The sequence below is a fragment of the Microtus pennsylvanicus genome, chromosome 1, assembly GCF_037038515.1.
Source record: "Microtus pennsylvanicus isolate mMicPen1 chromosome 1, mMicPen1.hap1, whole genome shotgun sequence".
Taxonomy (NCBI): Eukaryota; Metazoa; Chordata; class Mammalia; order Rodentia; family Cricetidae; genus Microtus; species Microtus pennsylvanicus.
In genome coordinates, this window is record NC_134579.1 from 37,186,481 (window position 1) to 37,204,941 (window position 18,461).

At 40.4% G+C, this 18,461-nt stretch overlaps 2 protein-coding genes across 3 annotated transcripts; both read right to left on the reverse strand.

Moving 5' to 3' along the window:
• Positions 1-4,682: 4,682 nt before the first annotated feature.
• Positions 4,683-12,376, reverse strand: LOC142838994 (olfactory receptor 4C15-like). 2 transcript variants are annotated; one of them, XM_075954818.1, is made up of 2 exons: positions 11,562-12,376; positions 4,683-4,779 (listed from the first exon to the last, which is right to left on the reverse strand). In XM_075954818.1, exons 1-2 carry the CDS (start codon positions 12,374-12,376, stop codon positions 4,683-4,685), a joined length of 912 nt encoding a protein of 303 aa, XP_075810933.1. The 2 variants fall into 2 exon arrangements, with proteins under 2 accessions (XP_075810933.1, XP_075810922.1); XM_075954807.1 differs by having other exon boundaries at positions 4,683-4,768; positions 11,551-12,376.
• Positions 12,377-17,525: 5,149 nt separating this feature from the next.
• Positions 17,526-18,461, reverse strand: LOC142839001 (olfactory receptor 4C15-like). Its single transcript, XM_075954832.1, has one exon. The coding sequence runs from the start codon at positions 18,459-18,461 to the stop codon at positions 17,526-17,528; it is 936 nt and encodes a 311-aa protein (XP_075810947.1).

Consider the following 18,461-nt stretch of genomic DNA (forward strand, 5'->3'; position numbering starts at 1 on the left):
TCACTGGATGTATACAGACAGCCATGATCCTGTGGAAACACCACACTGATTTCCATACTGACTGTACAAGTTTGTACTCCCACTAGCAATGGATGTGTGTTATTCTACATTTTGCCAGCAGAAGGTGTCACTGGTTTTACTGACTTACATAAAATGAAATGTAAAAATAGTTTTGATTTATATTTCCCTGATGACAAAAGATGTTGAACATTTTTTTTAAGTGTTTCAGAGCCCTTTTATATTTCCCCAGTTAGTTCCTTGGGCAGCTGAGGATAGGGAACCTGAAACGACCCTATCCTATAGCAGTACTGACGAATATCTTGCATATCACCATAGAACCTTCATCTGGTGATGGATGGAGATAGAGACAGAGACCCACCGTGGAGCATCGGACTAAGCTCCCAAGGTCTCAATGAGGAGCAGAAGGAGGGAGAACATGAGCAAAGAAGTCGGGACCACGAGGGGTGCACCCACCCACGGAGACAGTGGGGCTGATCTATTGGGAGCTCACCAAGGCCAGCTGGACTGTGACTGAAAAAGCATGGGATAAAACCGGACTCTCTGAACATGGCGAACAATGAGGGCTGATGAGAAGCCAAGGACATTGGCATGGGGTTTTGATCCTACTTAATGTGCTGGCTTTGTGGGAGCCTAGCCAGTTTGGATGTTCACCTTCCTAGATATGGACAGAGCGGGGAGGACCTTGGACTTACCACAGGGCAGGGAACCCTGACTGCTCTTTGGACTGGAGAGGGAGGGGGAGAGGAGTAGGGAGAGAGGGAGAAGGGTGGGAGGAGGGGGAGAACGGTGGGAGGAGGGGGAGGCTACGAGGAGGGGGAAACTTGTTTTTTTTCCTTTTCTCAATAAAAAAAATATATAAAACCAGAAAAAAAAAAAGAATTCTTTCTTTAGGTTTGTACCCCACTTTAAAACTGGGTTATTTGTTTTATTGATATTTTCTCTACTGGCATGTTTTGTATGTCAAATCGACACAAGCTAGAGTCATTACAGAAGAAGGAGCCTCATTAAAGAAATGTCTTCATGAGATCCAGTTGTAAAGCACTTTTTCAGTTAGTGATCAGTAGGGAAGGGTCCGGCCAATGGTGAATGGTGACAACCCTGCACTGGAGGTTCTGGGTTCTATAAGAAAACAGGCTGAACAAGCCATGAGAAGCAAGGCATAAGCAGCACCGCTCCATGGCCCCTCCATCAGCTCCTTTCTTGAGGATCTTGCCTTGTTTGGGTACCTGCTCTGACTTTCTTCAGTGATGAACAGAAATGCTGAGTCATAAGCCAAATAAACCATTTTTCCTCAACTTGTTTTTTGGTCCTGGTGTTTTTTCACAACAATAGAAACTCTAACTAAGACATCTACTTTGTTGTGGTCTTTATATACTTTAGAAATTAACCCTCTCTTGGGGTTACAGCTTTGGGGAAATCGCAGTGTCCTATGCATTGAAGAAGCTTCTTAGTTTTATTAATGGTTGTTCTTAGTGCCTGTGATAACTTTGTTCTTTTCAGAGAGTATTTATCTGTGCCAATGAGTTCAAGGGCATTCCACATTTTCTCTTTTGTTATGTTTAGTATATCTGGTGTTATGTTGAGGCCTTTGATCCATTTGAACTTAAATTTTGTGCAAGTTAATAAATCTGGATATAGTCTCATGCTTCTACATGAGTCATCAAGTTTGCTCAGAAACTTTTCCTGAAGAAGCTGTCTCTTCCAAGTCTGTGTTTCTGGTCTCTTATCAAAAATTAAGTGTCTCTGTGTGTGTGTGTTTGTGTGTGTGTGTGTGATTTTTGTGTCTGGGGCTCTAATTTGACTCTACTAAATTCTAATATAAATATCTTCTCTGTAGAACAATGTGTTCTCTTTCTAAATTGTGATTAAAGCAGCACTTGGGAGGCAGAGGCAGACAGATCTCTGTAAGTTCGAGACCAGCCTGGTCTACAAGAGCTAGTTCCAGGACAGGCTCCAAAACAACAGATCAAACCTGTCTCGAAAAACCAAAAAAAAAAAAGCATAAAATGCTTGCATAAATAGATATTGACTCGTTATTCTTGACAATAAATTTTCTAAGTGTAGTGTTCTTTGTGTTTGTGTTTTTGTATATGGATATTAGTGCACTTTCACAAGTCAACAAAGCCCAGATAAGGGCATTGACTGTGTCCATCTACTCACATGAGTTTTATTTTCTTGAGACAAGTTGTCTGAATGAAACTTGTGCTTTTTACATTCCTGACAGATTAGCTGCCTTATCAGCCCCTGGGTATTATTCTGTATTTCAGCATCCCTATGTTAACGACATGGCCCCATATTTGTCTTTGTCCTGAATTTTGACTTGCCAAACTCAATCTCTCATACTTGCAAAGCATGTGAGCTTACCAATGAGACATCTCCCTAGATCTGTAAATGTAGCATTTTAATACTTATCAAAAACAATTATCAATATCTTTTCCTTTTTCCTGATGGCATTCTTGATTTCCTGAAGAGGTAAATCATAGTTTTGAACAATGATTTCAAGACAACAGCATATATAATGATGTCTTCTCAAAGAATAGTGGGGATATACGTAGTCCAAAAATAAATACTTCCGGAACAAAAAAGAAAACTACAATAGGGTGTAGGAACCAAAGGTAGAGATAACATTGCATTGCCCTTCAGATCTGTAGGCTCTCAGAGAGAAAAAGATGACATCATAGTTGTCAAAGAATAAGAAGATAAAACCATTGTTGTCATTGACAAAATCTGTATGTCAGTGCTTGTAAGCTTCAGTAATGGGAACAAATCATATATGAAGCTATCATTGGCACTGGGTCCCCAGAAGGGCAATTGTAAATTAATCTGTCAGATAGAATGCAAAAAGCTCCCTGCCCAAGTCACTCCTACAAGAGTCTTTGGTTCATGACCCAAGAATAGTGCTAGGTCTCTCAAATGGCTACATGGTAGTCATATGTTATGGTTGTTGTAAAAATCACCTCAAATTCAGTAAAGAAGAGTTTACAATACTCGCAAGAGATGGTCTTCTCACAGACGTTTACAAGCATTTTGTGTATAGCATTAGAAATGAATTCATACTGGAATGACAAGAAGTACATAAGACATGAAAAACTAGAATCAATTTTGTGTGTATGTGTTTATGTGTCTGTGTCGATGAGTGCATTTGTGTGTGTGTCTGTATTTGGGTAGGGTTGTGCATCTGTGTATGTGTGGTCCCTAATAATTTAATTGTATAACCATAAAAATGTTAAAAATCATGTTTTCTCAACTTCTGGTTTCTGTGGAAGCCCCACAGTATGAATTCAGTGAGAAAGCTCTGATTTTGCATGATTCTCCAGAGAACCATGAAAGGAAAGTTTATTAAAAGAATTGTCTTCCTATGTCCAGATGTGAATAAGGCTTCTCCATCCAACAGTCAGTAAATGAAGAAGAATCAGAACATGTGGAACAGGAAAAGAATCCAAATAAATACCTTGTATGAAAATCTCAAAGAATAACTGAAAAGAAAATGGTGAGAAGTAACTAAATATAATTTAGATTTAAGACATAAGCATTCTTTTTTCTTTATTATTATTATTATTATTAGTGATTTCCACCTACTCCCATATCCCTCCCCTCTCCATCCTGGTTTAAAAAGGTGAGCATTTAAACAGACTAGGCTCCCACAAAGCCATTACATGCAATAGGTTCAAAACCCAATGCCATTGTCCTTGGCTTCTCAGTCAGCCCTCATTGTCCACCATGTTCAGAGAGTCTGGTTTTATTCCATACATTTTCAGTCCCAGTCCAGCTGGCCTTGGTGAAGTCCCAATAAATCAGCCCCACTGTCTCAGTGGTTGGGTGCATCCCTCGCGGTCCTGCCTTCCTTGCTCATGTTCTCCCTCCTTCTGCTCCTCATTTGGACCTCGGGAGCTCAGACCAGTTCTCCAATGTGGGTCTCTGTCTCTATCTCCATCCATCGCCAAATGAAGGTTCTATGGTGATATGCAAGATATTTATCAGTATGGCTATAGGATAGGGCCATTTCAGGCTCCCTCTCCTCAGCTGCCCAAGGAACTAGCTGGGGACATCTCTCTTATAGGGACATAAGCATTCGTAAATCATTTTGATAATGCATCCTTATTTGACAAAATATTGTTTTACAACAAACATGGTTTAAAATTTATATGAATTTATTATAACACACGTTCACAAATACTTTCCTGCTTATGTCTTACTTCTATTCTTTTATTTATTACTTAAAAAATACCAATGCAAATTCCCTCTCTCTCCCCTCCTCCCAGTTCCCTCCCTCTCCCTCCACAGACCCTCCCCTCACCCCTCCAACTCTAAGAGAGTGCCAGGCACCCTGCCCTGTGGAAAGTCCAAGGCCCTCCCTACTGTGTCTAGGTTGAGAAAGGTTTACATCCAAAGAGAATAGCATCCCATGAAGCCGGTATATGCAAGTAGAGACACATCCCAGTGTCACTATCAGTGGCCCCTTAGTCTGCCCCAGCTGTCAACCACCTTCAGAGGGGTTTGGTTGTTTCCATGCTTGTTCACTCCCAGTTCAGTTGGAGTTGGTGAGTTCCCATTAGCTCAAGCAAACTGTCTCAGTGGATGACCCCTTAATGGTCTTGAATTCCTTGCTCATACTCTCACAATTGAAATCAAAATGTTTTAATAGTCATCGGAAGACACTATTAATCTCTTACACATTTTCCGGATAGCATCTTCATTTCCTTATTCCTGAAAGTGTACACTATAGGATTCAGAAGTGGTGTTATGAGGAGAACCAGCGTTGGGGTGAGTTTCTGGCCCGCGGCGCCAGCCAGGGACGGGGATCTCGGGGGTCCCTTGGCCTCCTGTCTTTCTTGGGCTCTCTGCAGGACCTCTATACCCTGGTTACTGCCTCTTTCTTCCTGGCCCACCCAGCTTCCGTCCAGAGCCCTCCCCACTTGCCCCCCCCTGCCCTCTTTTGGCGCGTGGCATTGGGAGCTGGGTCCCAGTCCTTGGGGCGCCCGGGCGGGCTGCACTTCCTTTGTTTCTGTGGCCTGCCTGCACCAAGGAGGGTAGGCGCTTTGATTGCGAGCTGCCCAACCAGCACGGAGGCCTGATCTCTCGGCCCCAGGAGAACCAGCGTTGGGGTGAGTTTCTGGCCCGCGGCGCCAGCCAGGGACGGGGATCTCGGGGGTCCCTTGGCCTCCTGTCTTTCTTGGGCTCTCTGCAGGACCTCTATTCCCTGGTTACTGCCTCTTTCTTCCTGGCACACCCAGCTTCCGTCCAGAACCCCCCCCACTTCGCCCACCCCCCTCTTTTGCGTCCCTTTGTTTCTGTGGCCTGCCTGCACCCAGCAGGGTAGGCGCTTTGTCTGCGAGCTGCCCAACCAGCACGGAGGCCTGATCTCTCGGCCCCAGGAGAACCAGCATTGGGGAGAACCAGCGTTGGGACGAGCCAGGGTTGGGCACGGAGACCTGATCCCTTGGTGCCAGGAGAGCCAACATTGGGGAGGCCGCGTTGGGTAGGCAAGGAGACCTGATCTGGTAAAAGAAGATCCATAAGGGAGTATTTGGAAGAAGAGATGGGCAGACGCCAAGGCAAGAATTCGCCCAACAAACTGAAAAGCAACATGAAGCCACCAGAAACCAGCGACCTCACAACGGAAGGACATGAACACCTTAATCAAGAAGGAGAAAAGATTGACTTCATGAAAGTGATTGACGCCCTTAAACAGCATGTAAGAAACGCCCTTATAGAAACGGATGAGAAATATAACAGAAAGTTTGAAGAATTGAATAAATCAGTGAATGATACCCTAGAAAACCAAGGAAAAACAATCAAACAGATAATGGAAACAGTTCAAGACTTGAAAACTGAAATAGAGGCAAAGAAGAAAACACAAACAGAGGGCCGGCTGGACATGGAAAATCTAGGTAAACGAATAGAGACTACAGAAACAAGCATAACCAGCAGAATACAAGAGATAGAAGAAAGACTCTCAGATTCTGAAGATACCATAGAGAAAATACACACTATGATCAAAGAAAACAGCAAGTCCAACAAACTCTCATCACAAAACATTCAGGAAATATGGGACACAATAAAAAGACCAAACCTAAGAATAATAGGAGTAGAAGAAGGAGAAGAAGTGCAGCTCAATGGTCCAGAAAATATATTTAATAAAATTATAGAAGAAAACTTTCCCAACCTAAAGAAAGATATACCTATGAAGGTGCAAGAAGCATACAGAACACCAAATAGGCTGGATCAAAAAAAAACATCCCCTCGCCATATAATTATCAAAACACAAAGCATTCAGAATAAGGAAAAAATATTAAGAGCGGCAAAGGAAAAAGGCCAAATTACTTACAAAGGTAAACCTATCAGACTTACACCTGACTTTTCCATGGAAACCATGAAAGCCAGAAGGTCCTCGATAGATGTACTGCAGAAACTGAGAGACCATGGATGCAAGCCCAGATTACTACACCCAGCCAAGCTTTCGTTCACTATAAATGGAGAAAATAAAATTTTCCAGGATAAAAACAAATTCAAACAATATGCAGCCACAAATCCAGCCTTACAGAAAGTAATAGAAGGAAAATCACTAACCAAGGAGTCCAATAATGACCACAATAACTCAGGCATCTAGAGACCCTTCATCAACACAAACCAAAGAAGGGATACACACAAACTCTACGACTAAAAAAAAATGACCGGAGTTAACAACCACTGGTCATTAATATCACTTAATGTCAATGGTCTCAACTCACCTATAAAAAGGCACAGGCTAAGAGATTGGATAAGAAAACAGGATCCAACATTCTGCTGTTTACAAGAAACACACCTCAACCACAAAGACAGGCACCTACTCAGAGTAAAGGGTTGGGAAAAGGCCTATCAAGCAAATGGACCTAAGAAACAAGCAGGTGTGGCCATACTAATCTCTAACAAAGTTGACTTCAAACTTAAATCAATCAGAAGAGATGGAGAGGGGCATTTTATATTCATAACAGGAACAGTTCATCAGGATGAAGTCTCAATCCTGAACATCTATGCCCCTAATATAAAAGCACCCACGTACATAAAAGAAACATTGCTAAAATTCAAGGCAGCCATCAAACCGCACACACTAATAGTAGGAGACTTCAACACTCCTCTCTCGCCAATGGACAGGTCAATCAGACAGAAACCTAGCAGAGAAATGACAATTAATGGAGGTAATGAAACAAATGGACTTAACAGACATCTATAGAACATTCCACCCAAATAGGAAAGAATACACGTTCTTCTCTGCAGCTCATGGAACCTTCTCAAAAATCGACCACATAGTCGGTAACAAAGCAAACATCCACAGTTACAAAAAAGTATTACTAACCACCTGTGTCTTATCAGATCACCATGGATTAAAGTTAGAATTCAACAACAAGGCTACCCCCGGAAAGCCCACAAAGTCATGGAAACTGAACAGCCAACTACTGAACCATACCTGGATTAAGGAAGAAATAAAGAAAGAAATTAAAGTCTTCCTGGAATTCAATGAAAATAAAGAAACAACATACTCAAATTTATGGGACACTATGAAAGCAGTCCTAAGAGGAAAGTTCATAGCACTAAGTGCCCACTTAAAGAAAACAGAGAAAGCTCACATTGGAGACTTAACAGCCCACCTGAAAGCTCTAGAAAAAAAAGAAGCAGACTCACCTAGGAGGAGTAGGAGACTGGAAATAATCAAACTGAGGGCTGAAATCAATAAAATAGAAACACAGAGAACAATCCAAATAATCAATGAAACAAAAAGCTGGTTCCTGGAGAAAATCAACAAGATTGACAAACCCCTATCCAAACTAATCAAACGGCAGAGAGAGAATTTGCAAATTAATAAGATCAGAAATGAAAAGGGGGACATAACCACAGAAACAGAGGAAATTCAGAGAATCATTAGATCTTACTACAAAAGCCTATATGCCACAAAACTGGAAAATGTAAAGGAAATGGATACTTTCTTAGATAAATATCATTTACCAAAGTTAAATCAGGACCAGGTGAACAATCTAAATAGACCTGTTAGTCGCGAAGAATTAGAAGAGGTTATCAAAAACCTCCCTACCAAAAAAAGCCCAGGACCAGATGGTTTCAACGCGCAATTCTACCAGAACTTCCAAGAAGACCTAATACCTATACTCCTTAATGTATTTCACAATATAGAAACAGAAGGGTCATTACCAAATTCCTTTTATGAAGCTACAGTTACTCTGATACCAAAACCACACAAAGACTCAACCAGGAAAGAGAATTACAGGCCGATCTCACTCATGAATATCGATGCAAAAATCCTCAACAAAATACTGGCAAACCGAATCCAAGAACACATCCGAAAAATTATCCACTATGATCAAGTAGGCTTCATTCCTGAGATGCAGGGCTGGTTCAACATACGAAAATCTATCAATGTAATCCAGCATATAAATAAACTGAAAGAAAAAAACCATATGATCATTTCATTCGATGCTGAAAAAGCATTTGACAAAATTCAACATCCATTTATGTTAAAAGTCTTGGAGAGATTAGGGATACAAGGGTCATACCTAAATATAATAAAAGCTATATACAGCAAGCTGACAGCTAACATCAAATTAAACGGAGAGAAACTCAAAGCCATCCCACTAAAATCAGGAACACGACAAGGCTGTCCACTTTCGCCATACCTCTTCAATATAGTGCTGGAAGTTCTAGCAATAGCAATAAGACAACTTAATGGGATCAAGGGGATTCGAATTGGAAAGGAAGAAGTTAAACTTTCGTTATTCGCAGATGATATGATAGTGTACATAAGCGACCCCCAAAACTCCACCAAAGAACTTTTACAGCTGATAAACAGCTTTAGTAATGTGGCAGGATACAAGATCAACTCCAAAAATTCAGTCGCCCTCTTATACACAAAGGATATGGAAGCAGAGAGGGAAATCAGAGAAGCTTCTCCATTCACGATAGCCACAAACAGCATAAAATATCTTGGGGTAATCCTGACCAAGGAAGTGAAATATCCATTTGACAAGAACTTTAAGGCATTGAAGAAAGAAATTGATGAGGATACCAAAAAATGGATGGACATCCCTTGCTCTTGGATTGGGAGGATCAACATAGTAAAAATGGCAATTCTACCAAAGGCAATTTATAGATTCAATGCAATCCCCATCAAGATCACATAAATTCTTTACAGATCTGGAGAGGACAATAATCAACTTTATATGGAAAAACAAAAAACCCAGGATAGCCAAAACAATCCTATACAATAAAGGATCTTCTGGAGGCATTACCATCCCTGACTTCAAACTCTATTACAGAGCTACAGTAATGAAAACAGGGTGGTACTGGCATAAAAACAGAGAAGTCGACCAATGGAATCGTATAGAAGACCCGGATTTTACCCCACAAACCTATGAACACCTCATTTTCGATAAAGGAGCTAAAAGTATACAATGGAAGAAAGAAAGCATCTTCAACAAATGGTGCTGGCACAACTGGATGTCAACCTGTAGAAGAATGAAAATAGACCCATATCTATCACCGTGCACAAAACTCAAGTCCAAATGGATTAAAGACCTCATTATCAGCCCGAAAACACTGAACCTGATAGAAGAGAAAGTGGGAAATACCCTACAACAGATGGGCACAGGTGATCGCTTCTTAGGTATAACCCCAGAAGCACAGGCATTAAGGGCAACATTGAATAAATGGGACCTACTAAAACTGAGAAGCTTCTGTAAAGCAAAGGACACTGTCACTAAGACACAAAGGCAACCTACTGACTGGGAGAAGATCTTCACCAACCCCGCAACAGACAAAGGTCTGATCTCCAAAATATATAGAGAACTCAAGAAACTAGACTTTAAAATGCTAATTAACCCAATTAAAAAATGGGGCACTGAACTGAACAGAGAATTCTCAACAGAAGAACTTCAAATGGCCAAAAGATACTTAAGGTCGTGCTCAACTTCCTTAGCAATCAGGGAAATGCAAATCAAAACAACTTTGAGATACCATCTTACATCTGTCAGAATGGCTAAAGTCAAAAACAACAAGGATAGCCTTTGCTGGAGAGGCTGTGCAGGACGGGGTACCCTCATCCATTGCTGGTGGGAATGCAATCTTGTGCAACCACTGTGGAAGTCAGTGTTTCGGTTTCTCAGGAAATTCGGGATCAACCTACCCCTGTACCCAGCAATACCACTCTTGGGAATTTACCCAAGAGATGCTCTATCACATGTCAAAAGCATTTGTTCAACTATGTTCATAGCAGTATTATTTGTAATAGCCAGAACCTGGAAACAACCTAGATGCCCTTCAATGGAAGAATGGATGAAGAAAGTATGGAATATATACACACTAGAGTACTACGCTGCAGTAAAAAACAATGACTTCTCGAATTTTGCATGCAAATGGATGGAAATAGAAAACACTATCCTGAGTGAGGTATCCCAGACCCAAAAAGAAGAACATGGGATGTACTCACTCATAATTGGTTTCTAGCCATAAATAGAGGTCACAGAATCTACAATTGGCGAACCTAAAGAAGCTAAGTAAGAAGGTGAACACAAGGAAAAACATATCGTTATCCTCTTGGATAAGGGAAGTAGACAAAATTGCCGGGGAGAAAAGTGGGATCTTGGGGGTGGGGTGGGAAGGGGGTAAGGGGAGATGGGGAGAGAAAAGGTAGAAGGGAAGGAGGGGGGACTTGGGGAAATAGGAGGATCGGGATAAAGGAAGGTTGGATAGGGGAGCACGGAACCACAATCCTTAGTTAAGGGACCCACTTTAGGGTGGGCAGGAGAATTGACCCTAGAGGGGCTCCCAGGTGCCCAAGCTGAGGTCCCCAGTTAGTTCCTTGGGCAGCTGAGGATAGGGAACCTGAAATGACCCCATCCTAGCGCAATACTGACCAATATCTTGCATATCATCTTAGAACTTTCATCTGGCGAGGGATGGAGATAGAGACAGAGACCCACACTGGAGCACTGGACTGAGCTCCCAAGGTCCCAATGAGGAGCAGAAGGAGGGAGAACATGAGCAAAGAAGTCGGGACCACGAGGGGTGCACCCACCCACTGAGACAGTGGAGCTGATCTACTGGGAGCTCACCAAGGCCAGCTGGACTATTACCAAAAAAAGCATGGGATAAAACTGAACTCTCTGATCATGACGAACAATGAGGGCTGATGAGACGCCAAGGACAATGGCACGCAGTTTTGATCCTACGCAATCTGCCGGCTTGGTGGAGCCTAGCCAGTTTGGATGTTCACCTTCCTAGATATGGACGGAGGGGGGAGGACCTAGGACTTACCACAGGGCAGGGAACCCTGACTGCTCTTTGGACTGGAGAGAGAGGGGGAGAGGAGTGGGGGGAAGGGGAGAGGGGCGGGAGGAGGGGGAGAAGAGTGGGAGGAGGGGGAGAAGAGTGGGAGGAGGGGGAGGGAAAGGGGAGGCTGGGAGGAGGTGGAAATTTGTTTTTTTTTTCTTTATTCTTCTTTTATCAATAAAAAATGTTAAAAAGAAAGAAGTGGTGTTATGATTGTAGCAAATACAAGTGCATTTTTTTCAGAGGAGAAAGCTGATGTAGGTCGTGCATATATTAATATGCATGACACAAAGAACAAAATCACAACAGTAATGTGGGATCCACAGGTAGAGAGAGCTTTCAGTCTCCCTTCAGAGCTGTGGGCTCTCAGAGAGTACAATATGACACCATAGGACACAAGCAGAATAGAGAAGATTATGATGCAGATAGACCCACTGTTAGCAAACACCAAAATGACAAATATGTGTGTGTCAGTACAGGCAAGCTTCAGTAATGGGAACAAATCACACATGTAGTGATCAATGACATTAGGCCCACAGAATGGCAGTTGCAAAGTGAAAGTAATTTGTGTGATAGAATGCAAGAAGCCTCCAGTCCAGGATATTGTCACCAAAATACCACAGAGCCTTCGGGTCATAATAGAAGTATAGTGTAAGGGCTTGCAAATGGCCACATAGCGGTCATAGGCCATGGCTGACAGGACAATCACCTCTACCCCAGTGAAGAAGTGGACAGCAAACAGCTGTGTCATGCAACATTCAAAAGATATGGTCTTCGTCTCATAGAAGAGGTCCACCATCATCTTGGGTGTGACAGTGGAAGAAGTGCATGCGTCCAGTAAGGACAGGAATACCAGGAAGAAGTACATGGGGGAGCCCAGCAGTGCAGGGCTGTAGATGATGGTCACCACAATCATCATGTTGCCCCAAAGAGTTGCAAGGTAGATCAATAAAAATACAACAAACAGGATTTTCTCAACTTCTGCATTCTGTGAAATCCCGAGGAGTATGAACTCAGTGACAATGCTCTGGTTTTGCATTATTCTCAAGGAGATACTGAAGTAAAAGCTTTTCACATAAATCTGAAATTATGAGAGAAAAACAAATCTTTAAATTTATATAATCGCCATGTACAAGTTGCTACTTCCTTGCTTCTTTTGTCATTAAAAAAATAGTCTTTCTAAGGAGTAGTTGCATAGCATGTAGTACTGAAGTTGAGATAAATTATTGAATACTATAAATAGCCACATTTGATATTTTGAAGATAAAAATATCTACTTTGGTGAGACTAAATCCAGTAGTCTACCTATGAAGTTTCAGTTATGCTGGGTCAGTTTTCATTAGTTCTTATGTGATTTTTGAAGTAAAACATTGAAATGAATTGTTAAATATCCTATATATAAGTGAACAATCTAAACAGACCTGTTAGTAGCGAAGAATTAGAAAAGGTTATCAAAAGCCTCCCTACCAAATAAAGCCCAGGACCAGATGGTTTCAATGCGGAATTCTACCAGAACTTCCAAGAAGAGCTAATACCTATACTCCTTAATGTATTTCACAATATAGAAACAGAAGGGTCATTACCAAACTCCTTTTATGAAGCTACAGTTACTCTGATACCAAAACCGCACAAAGACTCATCCAGGAAAGTGAATTACAGGCCAATCTCACTCATGAACATCGACGCAAAAATCCTCAACAAAATACTGGCAAACCAAATCCAAGAACACATTAGAAAAATTATCCATTATGATCAAGTGGGCTTCATCCCAGAGATGCAGGGCTGGTTCAACATACGAAAATCTATCAATGTAATCCAGCATATAAATAAACTGAAAGAAAAAAACCATATGATCATTTCATTAGATGCTGAAAAAGCATTCGACAAAATTCAACACCCCTTTATGATAAAGGTCTTGGAGAGAATAGGGATACAAGGATCCTACCTAAATATAATAAAAGCTATTTACAGCAAGCCAACAGCTAACATTAAATTGAACGGAGAAAAACTCAAAGCCATCCCACTAAACTCAGGAACACGGCAAGGCTGTCCACTCTCTCCATATTGCTTGAAGTTCTAGCAATAGCAATAAGACAACATAAGGAGATCAAGGGGATTTGTATTGGAAAGGAAGAAGTTAAGCTTTCATTATTTGCAGATGATATGATAGTATACATAAGTGACCCCAAAAATTCTACCAAAGAATTCCTACAGCTGATAAACACCTTTAGTAATGTGGCAGGATACAAGATCAACTCCAAAAAATCAGTTGCCTTCCTTTACACTAAGGATAAGGAAGCAGAGAGGGAAATCAGAGAAGCATCACCTTTCACGATAGCCACAAATAGCATAAAATATCTTGGGGTAACCCTGACCAAGGATGTGAAAGACCTATTTGAGAAGAACTATAAGTCTTTGAAGAAAGAAATTGAAGAAGACACCAGAAAATGGAAGGACCTACCTTGCTCTTGGATTGGGAGGATCAACATAGTAAAAATGGCAATTCTAATAAAAGAAATCTATAGATTCAATGCAATCCCCATCAAAATCCCATCAAAATTCTTCACAGATCTGGAGAAGACAATAATCAACTTTATATGGAAGAACAAAAAACCCAGGATAGCCAGAACAATCTTATACAATAAAGGATTGTCTGGAGGCATTACCATCCCTGACTTCAAACTCTATTATAGAGCTACAGTATTGAAAACAGCCTGGTATTGGCATAAAAACAGAGAAGTCGACCAATGGAACCGAATAGAAGACCCTGACTTTAACCCACAAACCTATGAGCACCTGATTTTCAATAAAGGAGCTAAAAGTATACAATGGAAAAAAGGCAGCATTTTCAACAAATTGTGCTGGCAAAACTGGATGTCAATCTGTAAAAGAATGAAAATAGATCCATACCTATCACCATGCACAAAACTCAAGTCCAAATGGATTAAAGACCTCAATATCAGTCCGAACACACTGAACCTGATAGAAGAGGAAGTGGGAAGTACTCTACAGCACATGGGCACAGGAGACCACTTCCTACGTATAACCCCAGCAGCACAGACACTAAGGGCATCATTGAACAAATGGGACCTCCTGAGACTGAGAAGCTTCTGTAAAGCAAAGGACACTATCACTAAGACAAAAAGACAACCCACTGACTGGAAGAAGATCTTCACCAACCCCACAGCAGACAAAGGTCTGATCTCCAAAATATATAAGGACCTCAAGAAACTAGACCATAAAAGGCTAATCAACCCAATTATAAAATGGGGCACTGAGCTGAACAGAGAATTCTCAAAGGAAGAAGTTCAAATGGCAAAAAGACACTTAAGATCATGCTCAACTTCCTTAGTGATCGGGGAAATGCGAATCAAGACAACTTTAAGATACCATCTTACACCTGTCAGAATGGCTAAAATAAAAAACACCAATGATAGCCTTTGCTGGAGAGGTTGTGGAGTGAGGGGTACAATCATCCATTGCTGGTGGGAATGCAAACTTGTGGAACCACTTTGGAAAGCAGTGTGGCGGTTCCTCGGGAAATTCGGGATCAACCTACCCCTGGACCCAGCAATACCACTCATGGGAATATACCCAAGAGATGCCCTATCATACAACAAAAGTATATGCTCAACTATGTTCATAGCTCATTGTTTGTAATAGCCAGAACCTGGAAACAGCCGAGATGCCCTTCAATGGAAGAATGGATGAAGAAAGTATGGAATATATACATATTAGAAGACTACTCACCAGTAAAAAACAATGACTTCTTGAATTTTGCATACAAATGGACGAAAATAGAAAACACTATCCTGAGTGAGGTTAGCCAGACCCAAAAAGAAGATCATGGGATGTACTCACTCATATTTGGTTTCTAGCCATAAATAAAGGACATTGAGCCTATAATTCGTGATCCTAGAGAAGCTAAATAAGAAGGTGAACCCCAAGAAAAACATATCGTCATCCTCCTGAATATTAACCTTCATCAGGCGATGAAAGGAGACAGAGACAGAGACCCACATTGGAGCACTGGACTGAAATCTCAAGGTCCAAATCAGGAGCAGATAGAGAGAGAGCACGAGCAAGGAACTCAGGACCGCGAGGGGTGCACCCACACACTGAGACAATGGGGATGTTCTATTGGGAACTCACCAAGGCCAGCTGGCCCGGGTCTGAAAAAGAACGAGATAGAACCGGACTCGCTGAACATAGCGGACAATGAGGACTACTGAGAACTCAAGAACAATGGCAATGGGTTTTTGATCCTACTGCACGTACTGGCTTTGTGGGAGCTTAGGCAGTTTGGATGCTCACCATACTAGACCTGGATGGAGGTGGGGGGTCATCGGACTTCCCACAGGGCAGGGAACTGATTGCTCTTTGGGCTGACGAGGGAGGGGGAGTTGATTAGGGGAGGGGCAGGGAAATGGGAGGTGGTGGCGGGGAAGAGGCAGAAATCTTTAATAAATAAATAAATAAATGAAAAATAAATAAATAAAACCTTTTATGTTGCTAAACAATAACTTTTTTTAAAAAAAACTACTTAGAGAGACTCTGTCTCAAAAAGTAAATAAATAAGTAAAACAAAATAAATTTTTAATGAAGAAAAAAGCATTAATAAATAAATAAAATAAAATAATAAGATATACAAAACATAAAATGTATTACTTTCATTGATTATTGATATCAATTGTTAATTAATGAATGTAATTGTTTATGTGGAAACACCAAGCTAAGAATATTAAAATCTGGAGAACCAGTCTTTTCAAAAGACGAGTCTATGATATATTACTTAATTCCAAGAAGTCTGTCCCAAATACATATTTATATATAAGCATCACTAAGTTAATGCAACAGTCTGTTTATAAACATTTTTATTATAGATACATATAGGTGTGTGTTTCTGCATATGTGTAACATCAGTGATTGAATAATGTAAAGGACATGCATTTGAGATGGTGTGAGAGACATACAAGGAATTTAAGGAAGTAGGAAATGGAGGGATTATGTAAAAATGTATTTATTTATGAAATAATACACAAATACATATAATATGTATATATACACATATATATGGGGAGATGAATGCTAAATAAATGATAAATAAATTCATAAAATAATTGAAATATACTACTCTTCTATTAATTTAAAATCTACTTCCTCTGAATTTTTTTCTCTGTAAATAGTGGGGGAATATATGAACAGTGTACTCAATATATGAATATCTTAGGAAGTAATCTATACTTGCCTTTGGTTTATGCTGTAAAATGAGTTTCTCCTGTGGAAGCAGGTTATAAATCTCATTTAAATGGGTTAGTAACACCACCAAAAGGAAATTCTGATTGTTTAGTTCTTTTAGAATTCAAGACCTAACTCAATTTTTCCTATAGGAATTAATAAAGTCACCTTTAAAATATGTACAAGTGATCCAGCAAAACTTAGGCTTCAGACTTTGCCTACAGTCCTATGCATTGTTAGTTTCTAAGTTTTCGCAATGTTACATAGAGATGCCTTTTCTCTCAAAGTATTTCCATATGCTTCTTCTCCATATTTCAAATTTACATTAATTAATAAGCCAATTTATTCCTTCCAATATTTAAAAAAATCACTGAAATTTTAAAAGTATAAAATTAAACCGACTTTGATTTTTACATGTTAATGCTAATTAATCAATTCATAGTAAAAGTGAGATCTCAAAACCACAGTTTTCACACCACATTGTCAATGCATCTTATAGAAAATGATGTCATCTTTTAAAAAATAGTGACTAATTAATAAAATAATTTTCCTAATAAATAATGACTTCTTGATTTTTTAGATTAGTTTTCTAGGTGTAATTATTGTTTTGTGTGTATGTATGTGTGTGTGTGTCTGTGTGTGTATCTGTTTGGGTATACAATAAGGGGTTGATGGTATGTGCATCTGTTCACATGTATGTTGAGTCAAGGTAAGGCAATGAGTCTTTCTTATATCCTTAAGACAAGCTCTCCACTGAAACTTGACTTCACTGGTTTTCTTAAAAGCCTTTAGGTTCTACAATACCTCACTTCCACAGTATTTTATTAAAAGTGTGAAACCATGACTGCATTATGATATTGGTAATAGGAATCAGAAATGATTGCTTATGCTTGCACATTGAATGCTCTTTTCCCACTGTTCTATCTATCCAGCATTGGATGTGTAATATTTTAGTACTCATTAGAAAACATTATCAATCTTTTCCACATGATCTTGATGGCATTCTTTATGTCCTTATTCCTGAAAGTGTACACCATAGGATTAAGAAGTGGTGTTATGATAGTTGCAAATACAAATGCATTTTTTTCAGAAGAGAAAGCAGATGTAGGTCGTGCGTATATTAAAAAACATGGGACAAAGAACAAAAGCACAGCTGTAATGTGGGATCCACAGGTGGAGAGAGCTTTAAATCGCCCTTCAGAGCTTTGCGCTCTCAGAGAGTACAATATGACACCATAGGAGACAAGCAAAATAGAGAAGATAATGATGCTGATTGATCCACTGTTAGCAAACACCAAAATAACAAATATGTGTGTGTCAGTACAGGCAAGCTTCAGTAATGGGAACAAATCACACATGTAGTGATCAATAACATTGGGTCCACATAAAGGCAATTGCAAAGTGAAGATCACTTGTACAGTAGAATGTAAAAACCCACCTGCCCAGGATACGACCACCAAAATGCCACAGAGCCTTCGGGTCATAATAGAAGTATAGTGTAAGGGCTTGCAAATGGCCACATAGCGGTCATAGGCCATGGCTGACAGGACAATCACCTCTACCCCAGTGAAGAAGTGGACAGCAAACAGCTGTGTCATGCAACATTCAAAAGATATGGTCTTCGTCTCATAGAAGAGGTCCACCATCATCTTGGGTGTGACAGTGGAAGAAGTGCATGCGTCCAGTAAGGACAGGAATACCAGGAAGAAGTACATGGGGGAGCCCAGCAGTGCAGGGCTGTAGATGATGGTCACCACAATCATCATGTTGCCCCAAAGAGTTGCAAAGTATATCAACAAAAATACAACAAACAGTATTTTCTCAACTTTTGAGTTCTGTGAAAGCCCAAGCAGTATGAATTCAGTGACAACGCTCTGGTTTTGCAT